Source organism: Zalophus californianus, chromosome 15 (genome assembly GCF_009762305.2).
Source record: "Zalophus californianus isolate mZalCal1 chromosome 15, mZalCal1.pri.v2, whole genome shotgun sequence".
Taxonomy (NCBI): Eukaryota; Metazoa; Chordata; class Mammalia; order Carnivora; family Otariidae; genus Zalophus; species Zalophus californianus.
In genome coordinates, this window is record NC_045609.1 from 54,801,885 (window position 1) to 54,814,808 (window position 12,924).

A 12,924-nucleotide genomic window follows, 5' to 3' on the forward strand; every position below is an offset into this window, starting at 1 on the left:
TGTGAGTATTAGGATTAAACTTTTCAGTGAGTCTTCATTCCTTCTACAGCCCTAGGAGATGGATAACAACTCTAAGAAAATAACATGAAAAATTGTGTCAGTTTCCTGACACAAGCTCAGTTTTCCGGTGTCCACCATAGTGTAGAGTTGCCAAAGTGAGGAAAGGGGGGGCATTTGGCACCCCTCATTACAATGAGTGACTGCCTCGGACTGTTGTGGCTGACAGAGGCAAGGACCCGTGATCCCTATTATTTATTGTAAGTGAAATGTTTTTGTTAAATGTAGGAGACTCTGACCCAAAAAACTTTGTTTGGGTGAGAGGAGGTCTGTACATCCAGTTGTTTTTACTGTTTTTGTTTGATGAGCCCTTTAGTTCATGTAGTCCTCTGGTTTTTCCTTTGGAAACAGACTTGCAGTAGACCCTTAGCGTCATGTAGTACTTTAACTTAGCATGTTAGCCACTGTGTTTTTTATTTTAGCGGGATCGCTAAAAATAAGGCACTCTTAAAGCAATTTGAGAAGGTGTGAGAGCAGCTATTATCTTTAAGAAAATAAAATCATGCTGAGGGTTAAAACATGCATGCAAACTCTTAATTGTGCTGTGTACATTCTCTTCTGATTATTGAAGAATCTAGGCAAGCTATCGCTACAAATGCTTTCCGTAATTGAGCTTTAAAAAAAACTGTGCTTGTATAGTGTGGAAATGGTATATTGTCCTGGCTTTCCTTTGTCACATTGATATCTTCTTAAGGGACATCCTTAGTCCTCTAATATTTTTAGAAATCTCAAACAAAATATGTTTTGTTAACAGAATATAACTTTGCCAATGTCTTACCTTATCCTCATTCTATCTTCTTCCTCCTTACTTGTCATTTAGGAGAGAGGGGGAAATAGTCCAGCTAAACAGTTGAGGAATGATTACCAGGAACATCCTAGAGTAATTGCTGTGAGTTATCTTTTCCTTTTCAATGTGCTCTTGACAGAGGTGCGATTTATTTGTTTCTTGTTTTTATTTCTATTGAAATAGCAAGATAATCACGTGGCTGAAAAAAAATTTTAAGTACAAAAAGGTAAATAAATAATGAAAAGCCTCCTCCATGGGTTCCAGGCACCCAGTTTCCCCCGTAAGTAATGCCTGAGAGAATTCTGAAAAGGAGTAACAGCACTTTAGATCCATGCTTCTCAAATTTTAGTATGCCTTGGCAAACACCTGCAGAGTTGGTGAAAACACAGCTTTCTGGGTTCCCCTGCCATGTGCCCCTGAGATTCTGACTCTGGAACACTGGGATTGGGCCCCAGAATTTGCATTTCCAGCAGTTTCCCAGGTGCTGACGCAGCTTGGTGGGACCGCGCTTTGAACAGAGCCAGTTCAAAGTGAAAGCCTCCTTTTCCTGTGTCCATTTTCCACTGTCTCTCCTCCACTTTTCAGAAGGGCTGCTATTGAAATTAATAGCCACAGTAAACCCCTGGGAGAAAACTGGGGTGGCAAATAAATCCCATGTCTGTAATTAGAATTTGGGTGGAGAGGGGGGTGGTGAAGGGTGAGGGCATTGTGTGTGATGCCCACACACTGGGTAAAGGGCATTGCCTTATACCTGTAAATTCATATCTCGATTACAAACTGAAATGGTGCCATCAACTCAAGTGAGCACCACCTCCATGAAAAATCTCTTTCTAGGTCGTGATTTTGAGAACATTTGGCATAATTGTATGTATACACACACATACACACACACACATATGCTGGGAAAATGACCCTGCCTCTGCCCCCTTTCACCTCTGCTTCCCTATGAGTGTCACCACATCTCCTCTGTCCCATGGCAAATGACATACATGAATGTGTTTGACACAAATGAACACAGGTCACACTTTGGTACTGGGCAGTATTTTCCATGAAACCAGCCCAAGTTGGAAAGAGATTTGTTTTCATTTATTTATTGGCTCCATAAATGTTTAGTAGGGGCCTTATGTGCCACACAATGCCAGGCCCTGAGATGCAGCAGTGAGGTGGATGACATGGTCCCAGCCCATGAAGCTTCGGGTATAATAGAGATTCTTGGAAAGGGAGGCAAGTAGCCCAGCATAGAGATGGAGAAGGGAGAGAAAGGGAGAATGGTAATGTATGATGCACGAGCTTTGTAAATGACTGGTTATATGGATGGAGCCCTTCTAGTTCATGTTCAGTTCAATTAAACAGTTACTCAGGGCAGGTCATCTCACATTAGGACGATTAGGGACACCCATGAAAGTAAAACATAGTTCTTGCCTTCAAGAAATTTGCTATTTAGGGGCCTGTGATGCAACTCCCAATTGTTCAGCCCTGTACCATTTTCAAAGAGCTTCTCCATATAGTGTGGTCCCTCAGTGCTAGTGTGATGTGGATTGGATAACAAAATATAATTATTTGTTTCTGGCACCCTCTTCTGCCCCTTCCCAAAGCATCTGTTGCTGCCAGAAGAACAAAAAGGTAAAACACCTACTGAGTTTTATTTAATGCTCATTGCATATGCTGACATGCTCTGCCGCAAGAAGCCATCTGAATTCAAATGGCTTAGACATTAAAACTAATAATCTCCATGTTCTCACCTGCAGCATGGAGACATACAGAGAAACAGCATGTGCGTGTGTGTTGTGGGGTAGAGAGGGGTTTTGCCAGAGGATCTGTATGTTGAATGATTTCTCCATTGGGGTCAGTCCAGTTTAGGAATCCAGTGGGGTCAACAGGTTGCACCCATGAGGAAAGAACCATGGCAACCACTGCAAGCTGAGGCAGGTGTGGATGCGGGGAAGAGCCTTGGGGCATTCCAGAGCAGTGACTCCATTTTTGCAACAATTGGCAGAGGGAGTTGTACGCTGGCACTAGCTGGGTAAAGACAATCTGATGAAAATGAAGAGAGCAGAGGTAGGAAATCAATAGGATGGAAACTGTCCTGTGCATGTCTCAGAAGTCACATGCCTTTAGTCCCAGTACTGTGACTTGGGAGTAAAAAACAAGAGGGTTCTGAAGGCTAATTTAGGAAGCTGAGAAAGAGCTGAAGATCAGAACCTTTTGTGGCCATTGCTGAGCCATATATATATGTATATATGGCTGTAGTCCATTGATGGCTATCATACATAGCACAGGTGGAAATGGGTGGAATTTGAAGGTCCTAGTGAGAACAGATATAGGGCTATTGTGTTTCTTAGTCAGGAATCAAAGGTTCTTGTGAGATAGCTGGCAAAGAAGGGTAAAAACCAGAGTCATGAAACAGATTGTCAGAGTAGTAGAGAAATCCAAGGAGCCTCAACGTAAAAATGGCATCAGGAAATGCCCAGTGGGTGGAAATAGCCAACAGTTCATGAAAATATGGCAGTAGAAAAGGGGTTATGAGCCACCTGACAAGGATAATGAGATTGAGCTGGAAACTGCAATAGGACTGGATAAGTTAAAGACTCGGGCCAATTAGTAATAATGAGGGTGTTTACTCATTTGTAAATTGGCAAAATATCTCCCTGGGATGAATTAGGACAAATGATCATTTCCTGCCCTAATGATTTTACAGAAGAAAAGGAAGAGAAGCACCATAGAAAGTGCAGAGAATATCTGTGTGTGACCAATGTGATTTAATAACTCTAATAAGTTTAAGTCGAACAGTCTGGTATAAGAACGGAAAACCAAGATAATGTATACATAACAAGAGAAGAAAAGCATGTATATTGTAATAGAGTAGGAATTATGAAAAAAAAATGTTAATCAGCCTCAAGAATCTTGCCAGCTAACTTTTAGAAAACACTACCAAACATGTTTTAGGAAGCACAGGATTTGAAAAACCATTTTGGCGGGTGGAGTTGAAAAGAATCAGCTTTTTTCCTATCTCCCCTTCTTTGGCCAACATGGTAAGAATAAATAAGTGTTGGAACTGGAGCGTATTATGCTGAGCAAAATAAGTCAATCAGAGAAAGACATGTATGATGGGATCTCACTGATATGAGGAATTCTTAATCTCAGGAAACAAACTGAGGGTTGCTGGAGTGGTGGGGGGTGGGAGGGATGGGGTGGCTGGGTGATAGACATTGGGGAGGGTATGTGCTATGGTGAGCACTGTGAATTGTGCAAGACTGTTGAATCACAGACCTGTACCTCTGAAGCAAATAATACATTATATGTTAAAAAAAAAAAAGAAGAAGAAGAAGAAGAAGAAGATAGCAGGAGGGGGAGAATGAAGGGGGGGAAATCGGAGGGGGAGACGAACCATGAGAGATCATGGACTCTGAAAAACAAACTGAGGGTTCTAGAGGGGAGGAGGTGGGGGGATGGGTTAGCCTGGTGATGGGTATTAAAGAGGGCACGTTCTGCATGGAGAACTGGGTGTTATATGCAAACAATGAATCATGGAACACTACATCAAAAACTAATAATGTAATGTATGGTGATTAACATAATATAAAAAAAAAATAAATAAGTGTTTGCTAAACACTTACTTTGTGCCAGGCATCAGGCACAACCCTGGATGGCCTTACTGCATTTGATTCTCATGGCCCTGGAGGTTGGGATAATAATCATGATTTACAGAATCAGCCCAAATAGGATTGCTCAAGACAAAGGCACATTCATAAGAAAGAGATATGTTCTGAAAAAATAGAAAGTTAATTCAGTTGGAAAAACAGGGGAACCCACCTAGGAAACCCGCAGAAGGGATCCACACATCATTTAAGGAGCATCCTATAAGGATCAGACATTAGAACAGAAACAAGAGGGTCTTTTAAAGTAATTGAAGTGAAGAAACCAGCCAAAGACCTCGTAGAAACTTTGTAGATGATTAGAACACTCCTCTTGATATATGAAAAGGAGCCAGTAGACATAATAAATTATTTGCCCTGAAATTTTCAGAAAAACATATCAAAATGAATATCATTCTTCAAGTATCTTTAGAAGCAGAGGTACTAGATCGAGTAGTAGCCAATGCACAGAATGTTCTAGACCTAGTTGACAAATTGGATGTGGATAAATCACGGGGACAGGCTGGCATTCATCCAAGAGTTCTGAAGGAATTCAAGGGTGAAATCGTGGGACTGCTGGTCAAAGCATCTAATATTTAGCTTCCAAAATCCGGCAATCCCCTAACCTTCTTTGTCTCATAAAATTGCCTGGCTCCATCTCTCTGCACTACATTTTTTGAACATAAATTATAATATATATGTAAAACATGAAATATGGTAAACCAAATAAGGAAATATCTTTTAAACAGCAATGATTTTGAATTGCCAAACCCTGTTGTGTCACAGTCTTGAAAGTCTTTGTGAACGTTTCATTCTTGAAATTGCTGAGAATTACCCAGCCCCTTACGATCATGTAAAATAAGCTTATAATTATTCATGTGAACTCAATAGCAAATGCACAAAGTAAGAAATGGGCAGTGACTCAGTGTTTTGAGAAAATATTTAGCGTACAGAGCTGCATCGCTAAAGGGAGAGAAGAATCCTGCAGCCTCGGAAACGGACGCTCAATGTCCATTAATTACATAAAAGGCATGTGGAGGATTTGAAAACTAATCAGCTTTTGAGCCCCTAACTGCACAGTCCAGCTGCCCCATTTGCCCGGTGGTCTGGCCCTGCTCCCAGCTGGCTCAGGCCTTCTTCCTTTTCTCATGGCCTTCACTTTGTGTAGCCCGGCTCGACTCTGTCCAGACACCCTGTTCTCTGAGTTGTTACAGGCAGACCTAGCTCTCTGTCACCCTTGGCCTGCAGTGCACAGAGCACGAGTAGGACGGGGGGCCTGGTCAGAGTCAGAATAGGGTTTGTGCGGAGTGACATGGAGAGGCCAGTACAGGGAGTTGGTCAGGGGCAAAACAAGCAGAAGCAAACTAGAGATGGGAGCTGGGGTGAAGGTCATTCAGCCACTTAAAGAGTCTTTTCCTGAGCACCTGGAATGGGCCAGGCATCATACTGGGATACAGATATGAATGAAACAGCCGCTGTGAAAAAGATAAAGAAGTGAACAATTACGCTAGGGCAGGATTTTGCAACCTCAGCACTGGTGGCATTTGGGGCTGGATAATTCGTCATTGTGGGGGGCGTCCTGTGCATTACAGGCTGTTTAGCAGCATCCCTGGCCTCTACCCACGAGGTGCCAAGAGTATCCTCTCACACACACCACTGTGACAACCAAAAATGTCTCCAGATAATGCCAAATGTCCAAATGTCCACTGGAGGCAAATTGTCCCCAGTGGTTAATTGCTGTGGTAAGGTATGATAAGTGCCTGAATGGAGAAAGAACAGGCAATTAATTATCGGAGCTCCTGGTGGGGAAGGGAGGCTCCTGGAGCAACTCATAGGTAAGGGGAGACCTACAGAACAAGTAGTCCTCAAGGGCAAATTTGCAGGAGGAGTGTCAGGAAGGGAGGTGCTCCCGGATGAGGGAGAGCCAGGCCTGGAGACAGGGGGAGGAAGACCTTGGCCTGCTGGGTAGTGACTCACGGGTGGGGGACACTCTTTTTGGTGCACAACCTTATCCCCAAGAGGCAGCATTTTACTCTCGGGATCAGCCAGCAGGTTAATGCGTTTGGATGCTGTGCCACTGGATGAGGAGCGACATTGGTTAGAAATGTTTAGCCCCATGGTCAGAAGTACAGGGTAAGAAATGGGTAGCCAGTTCCTTTGGTGAAGTTTCCATGAAACTCTGACTAATTGCCCCTTTCAGCTCTAATGTCTACTTTAGATTAGCTAATCTAATCAAATTAGAGCAAGTTTCAAAACTTGTTCACAAAAAACTTTTCTCACAAGGCTACCCCAGGAATTGCTTCCAGTTGCTGGGACTACACACTGTTTCAAGAGCTAACAAAGAATATATTTTAACCACCTTTAAAATGCCTCCCTCTTTAACCAACTCTTTTCTAGAGAGACTGGTTTTATTTCTGCCAGGAAAGGGGCTGTGAGCCACGTGCTAGGTCTACCTCAGGGCTCACACAGCGATGAACACATTTGGGAAAGACAGCACTCTGAGTAACAGGCCTGATTTCATATAGCTACTAAGGGATACCGGTGGGATTTGAGCCCACCTGTTAAACTCTGATCCCATGTGCCTTCCACTTCCATATTCTGGAGGAACCACCTAGGCCCATGGTCCTTGCTAGAGCCCAGCTCCATGCCATGAGGACAGGCTGGTCGGGGGTTCTTCTCGGGATGCATGGCAAATCTGAACTTGAAAGACCTCCAGGACTAAAAAGTGAGGATGTCATCTCCAGCTGTTCTTGGGGATTTCCCGTGATCCAGATATATCCTTATTTGGGCCATCAGTTCATTGATCATTGCTGAGAAGACTTCACAAGGCTAGACCTCAGTTCTCTTCAGCTGTCCTGCTGCTTCCATGGGGCAGTATGGAATGATGCTCAAGAGTCCTGGACCAGGATTTGGGAGACCTAGATTCTAGGTACCCCTGCCTTTTACTTGCTTTTTGGTCTTGAGTGTGTTGCTTATCCAGCTGACTCATTTGTGAAATGATGAGCCAACCATAAACTCTACCCAGTTGTCTCCACTGGTTGCCCTGGGTATGGAATAACATAATGGTTATAAAAGCAGACTGAAAAGATGCATAACTTAACAATTGTCAAGAGGTACAGTGTCAGCAATGGGAGGGACAAATTGAATTGGCGTACAGTAGGAACTTAATACATGTGTATTGAACAAAGGAATGAAAGAAACTCTATCAGGAGGTAAGTCCCAGAAAGGAACTTCATATCAAAGAGTCTCATTTCCCTGTCAGGCAAATAGCTGGAACTTACAATAAAGAGGAAGCTCTCCTAACACTTAGGTAACCTAACATGTTAGACATAGGGTATGATAGCTTCTGTGAAAGAAAGTACAAGAAGATCATAACTGACAGGATCCCACCAATTACCTTTGACAGATAATGAAACTGAGGATCAGGGAGACATTGGTGGCTAGATCAAGTTCACATGCAGTATCACTGGCTGCCCGGGATAGAGGATGATGGGGGGAAGAAAGAGACAAAGGTGATGCTGAGGTTTCTAGCCAAAGAGTGGAAGGAGATACAAACAGTCGAGCTGGGGTAGGGGGGACAGTGAGCTTCTTTGTGGAAGGTGACAAGGTCAGTTAGGAGAGGGCTGATGGGGAAGTGGGGACAGAATGGTCCAGGTGAGCGATCATCACAACAGGTGCTTTAACCTCACTTGGATGAGTACATTTGGGAAGCTTTTCACATCAAGGAAACTGATCTCTCTTGGAAGAAAAGTAGTTGCAGAACAAAACAGAAGATTTCTGGGGACTCATACCATTCATTCTTTCTTTAAACAAACAAAAAACGATAAGTGTAGGTTTTTGAACAAACACAAAAATACTGAGACTAGTATAACAAATCCCCTGGGGCCCATTACCTTGCTTCACCATTTAGCAACACTTGCCAGTGTTGTTTCATCAGTCACCTCCCAGGAGTATCTAAAATAGACCACAGAATTATATCATTTCATCCATAAATACTTCATTGTATATTTTTTAGAAATAAAGACTTTTTTTTAGAAACAACTGCAGTATTATCCATACCTAAACAAACAAATAAATCCAAATTACAATTTAATAATGAGCCTATATTCACATTTCCCTGATTGTTCCCAAAATGACTTTTTAAAAACGATTTTATTTATTTGTCAGAGAGAGCAGCAGGCAAAGGCAGAGGGAGAAGCAGGCTCCCCCCTGATCAGGGAGCCCGACATTGGGGCTCAATCCCAGGACACTGGGATCATGACCTGAGCTGAAGGCAGACACTTAACCAACTGAGCCACCCAGGGGTCCCTGAAAAATGGCTTTTAGTATTTGATTTTTGGAACCAGGGATCAGATAAGAAATACTACATTTGAATGATATGTCTCTTAAGTCTTTCAATCTAACAAATTCCTCTTCTTGTAGACACCATTTCCTTGTTGAAGAAGCTGTGGCCATTGTCCCATGGAACATTCAGTCTTTTTTAGAGCATTTTGAACTCCCCTTTGAAATTTACTTCTTAGAAGTACAATGGGTGTACGATTGTTAGGTGACTCTGGAATTATCTCTCTTGTATTCCTTCTGTCTCAGGAGTCTCCATCATCATGGTTGATGCTACTTATGTTTGTGAAGAGCAAGCTGGGGACCAGGCTGAGCAAAGGCAGCCGTATTTGCTTTACCAGTGGTGCAGTGAGAACACAGCATGTGTAATGCTGTGTCAGGCCATTTGGGAAACGCAGGGAAAGGGTACTGCCTTTGCATGGCTCCGAGGAGCTTATCACTCAGTTGGAAGGAAGAAGATGACACACACCTAACAGATTAACACAGGCAGCACAGTGTTGGGAAGTCAAATAAAGCTGCACTTGGCTCCATCTTCAGCCCTGACACGTAACAGCTGTGTGATCGCAAACCAGTCACTTCACCTTTCTGAACCTAACCCCTCATCTTTAAAATAGGGATGGTAAACTCTGCCTACCTCAGGATTATATAAGAAGCAGGGAGCATGGGCCCTTCAGTAAGACAATCAGGAGCTGACTCTAAGCTCTGCTTCTTCCTAATAGTATTAAGTACTCACATTTCACTCTGTGCCAGTCCTGTCCCTACCACTGTATGATCCATTTTAGAGATGGCAAGACTGAGGCTTAGAGGAGCAGTCTATGCACATTTACCTACTTAGTGAACTGGGATTGAACCCAGGCAGACGAAATCAGAGCTGACACAAAGTGCTGGGATATATTACTTTTCCCCTCCGGGTTTGTCAAAACTCAATACCCTTGTTTGTGAGGAGGGAGATGTTATATCCATTTAATGAAAATATTATGAAAATTAGACAAGAAAAATATATCCAATGTATAGCAAATGCTCAAAAGTATTTGTTTTCATGGTTGTTATAAAATAATAAATTATTATACCAGTTGTTGGACAGTGCTGTAGAATATTACATTATGCAGAGCCATCTGTAAATGTATTAGGAGTATGGAGAAAGGAAGCTTTAACTTGGGTTGAAGCCCTATGGCAGGGGAGGAGGCAGGTAGGACCCAGGGGTATTTCACTATCACAGGAGCTAAAGGTGCATTCCAGGAAGGGAGAACAGCCCAAGCAGGGAGACTTGGTAGAAAAGAATATTAAAAATACCTGCTTTAGGCTTCCTAATTGTCTTATGAGTGCAAGTGAGTGTTTAAATGGTCAGGGAGAACACACATAGACACCCCTGGCCCCTTTCAGAAGGCTCTGTAGGAAATTAGAGAAAGAGGTGGTGATTAGGAGCCTGCTGTTCTGCATGTGGCTCAGCACAACTTCCAACCAGTGTGTCTGTGATCTCAGTGAGTCACTGAATTTTGCATTCCATTGTTTCTTCCTAGGTAAAATGGAGATCATAAAGGGCTGACATCTTAGGGTTGCTTGGGGGATTATATGAGATCATGTGGGGAAAGAATCCAGAGAAGTCAAGACCCGGAGTTTTTCCTTTCTGGCCTCCATATCACCCTTCCTCCCTCTACTGTGGCCCAGCCTTCCCCTCCCCTCACTCCTTAAAGGGCAACCAGGACTCTGGGTCACCCTGGGTCAAAGGCTAGACTACTAAAGCACCAGGATCGTGCACCAGGAGGATGCTCTCAAAGGCTTATTCTTTTCTGTAGAAACACAGCCCCGGATGAGAAAAGATGTGAATCAAGAGGAGGGATTGGGTGTGCCAATCTGGACCTGGTTAATTGCTCTGCTCCCCAAACCCTGCCCCTGCCCCCAGTATTTGCTTGGGTAAGAAGTCTATCCCCAATTTCTTGAAAAATTTAGAGGAAACTCCTTTAGTCTGAAATTGTGAAATCATTTGTCTGTGGGCTTTTGACTACCCTTGGGACTCTTCCTTTCTTCAAGTGCTTAGCACCTGAGTCTCTGCAGTTAGGAGAGATTTTAAAGGTCACTGACACTTTGTTTTGTATGAGTCAACTGCGTCTGCTCTGCCATCATGCTTCGGGCAGACCTCTAAGGGAAGATGGATGCAAACAGGTTAAGGATCTGTTGCAAGACTGGTGAGCAAAACCACCAGAGAGGGCATACAGTTCACTGCCGGGGAAACATAGGAGGGCTCCCTGCCTTTGTGGAGTTGGAGGCTCAGGTGGGCTTTCTGGGGAAAGCACCTGGAGAATGAATGCGACTTAGCCAGAGTTAGCAGGAAGAGGAAACGGCATTGACAAAAGCCGGGCAGTAAGAGAGGAGGAATGAGTCTACAATGGATTTGGGACGCCTGGAGGGAGCTACTTCTGCAGACCTACCAGGCCCGGCGGCGGATCACTCCATAGAAGGAAGTGCAGTCATTGTCGGAAGCCCTGGCATGCGGAACCTGGACCTGGTTTAACAAGGAAATAGGGCATATGATAGGCTGAGAGGCACCAGGAACGTAGGTGTGCATGGTCTGTTTCCTTCCCCTAAGTGCCTTCCCACAGTGTGACCACCACAAAGCTCACCCCCAGGGGCCTCAGTTTTTTCATGAATGAAACAAGGACTGGATGAGCTCCTTTCAATTCCTCAGTTCCATGGCTCTCTGAAATTATTTTTAAAGCTGAGGAAAAAAAAATCAAGTAACTACTGAAAACAGATTTCAGTCCTTATTAGGTTGCAAAATGGGAACAGAAACAGAACCTGGTATTGAGAAAGAATTAAAAAAAAAACATTTGAGAAGAGACATCTTTGATATTGAGTAGATAAAGATTCCATGGCAATTCAAGTCAGTGCTAAGCTTGAATTACCAAAAAACAAGAGATGAATCACAGGAGAAAGAGGAAGAAAAGAAAAACCCTCCTCAGAAGCACAGGGGCATTTGCAAACAAGGGACCGAGGGCCTCCCCAGGGTGGAATGAGTTACTTGGTGAATATGGTGGCCAGTGGCTGGTGCAGAGGTGCAGTGCTTGGGTGGCAGCAGACGTTATGTCAAAGAGCTTGTGCTCTGCGGGGGGAGGAGGCTGGCTTGTGTTTGCTTGCAGGGAGATGCAGGCCGAAGCTGTGGGCCACAGGGAGGATGTCTCTCCTTGCTCTGTGCTCAGGCACTGGAGGACTCTGGCTCTGGAGGCCAGAAGGCCATTTGCAGAGCTGAGTGAGTGCCAGCAGGCCGGACGAGGCAGGGCAGGACGGGCATCTGACACGTAGTGTGTGTGTCTGTGTGTGTGTGTGTGTGCGCGTGCGCGCACACACACACACAGTAGATGATGTCTGTGTGGGGCACATACTTGGAGTTGCCCAGGGACCTCTGAGGCCATGGGTCAGGATCCCCTAGGAAACTGGATGTGTGGGGCCACCGCAGCTGAGCAGCTGTCTGCTCTGCCTGCCGAGAAGCCAGATTCTGACAAGGAATCTGAGAAAGGAGAGGAGAATGGGTTTTCTTTCCAGCAGCATTATAATATTATAGAACCAGTGAGAGTCATCATCATCTTTCTCCTGGCAACAACAGGCATCTGGTAGGTGCCAAATGTTAGGCTAGCTCCATTACCTACATTACTTCCAGGCCTCCCAACAACCCATCAAATGGGCATTATTTTTACTATCTCCATTTTACCCATTTTTCCTCCAGTGAGGAAATGGAGTCCCAAAAAGGTTGGGCCTCAAAACTAGTGAGCTGAAAAGATGAGGATGCACACCAAGTTTACCTCCTTCTCTTTCATGAGACACAATATGAATTGTGGTTTCTAGCCCCACACAGTTATGCCAGTTTGCCAGTGCTCCCAGGAATGCAGAAAAGTGACCTTGTATTCAAATTTATATTTTAATAAATGTAAACATTGTTTTCATTTAATACATAACATAATGTCTGTACCATAATTTGCATTTTTTTGATAACTGGGGAAGGGAACAAAATTGCCTGTCTGTCCTCCCGGGTGATTTGTCTTCCTGGTTTTTGCCCATTGCTGGCCCTCTCATGTCACGAGTACAGACAATATAGTCTGGTAAGTTTAAGTG

General features: G+C 43.9%; 1 protein-coding gene across 3 annotated transcripts in view; it reads left to right on the forward strand.

Moving 5' to 3' along the window:
- PLCE1 (phospholipase C epsilon 1) overlaps positions 1-12,924 on the forward strand; it is a 338,579-nt gene that overhangs the window by 104,646 nt on the left and 221,009 nt on the right. The window contains exon 3 of one of the 3 annotated variants that reach the window (XM_035724225.1): positions 878-946. The exons of the other annotated variants lie outside the window; for them this stretch is intronic. Coding sequence (XP_035580118.1) covers positions 878-946 — 69 coding nt within the window. The remainder of the gene's footprint in view (positions 1-877; positions 947-12,924) is intronic. 3 annotated transcript variants of the gene reach the window in all.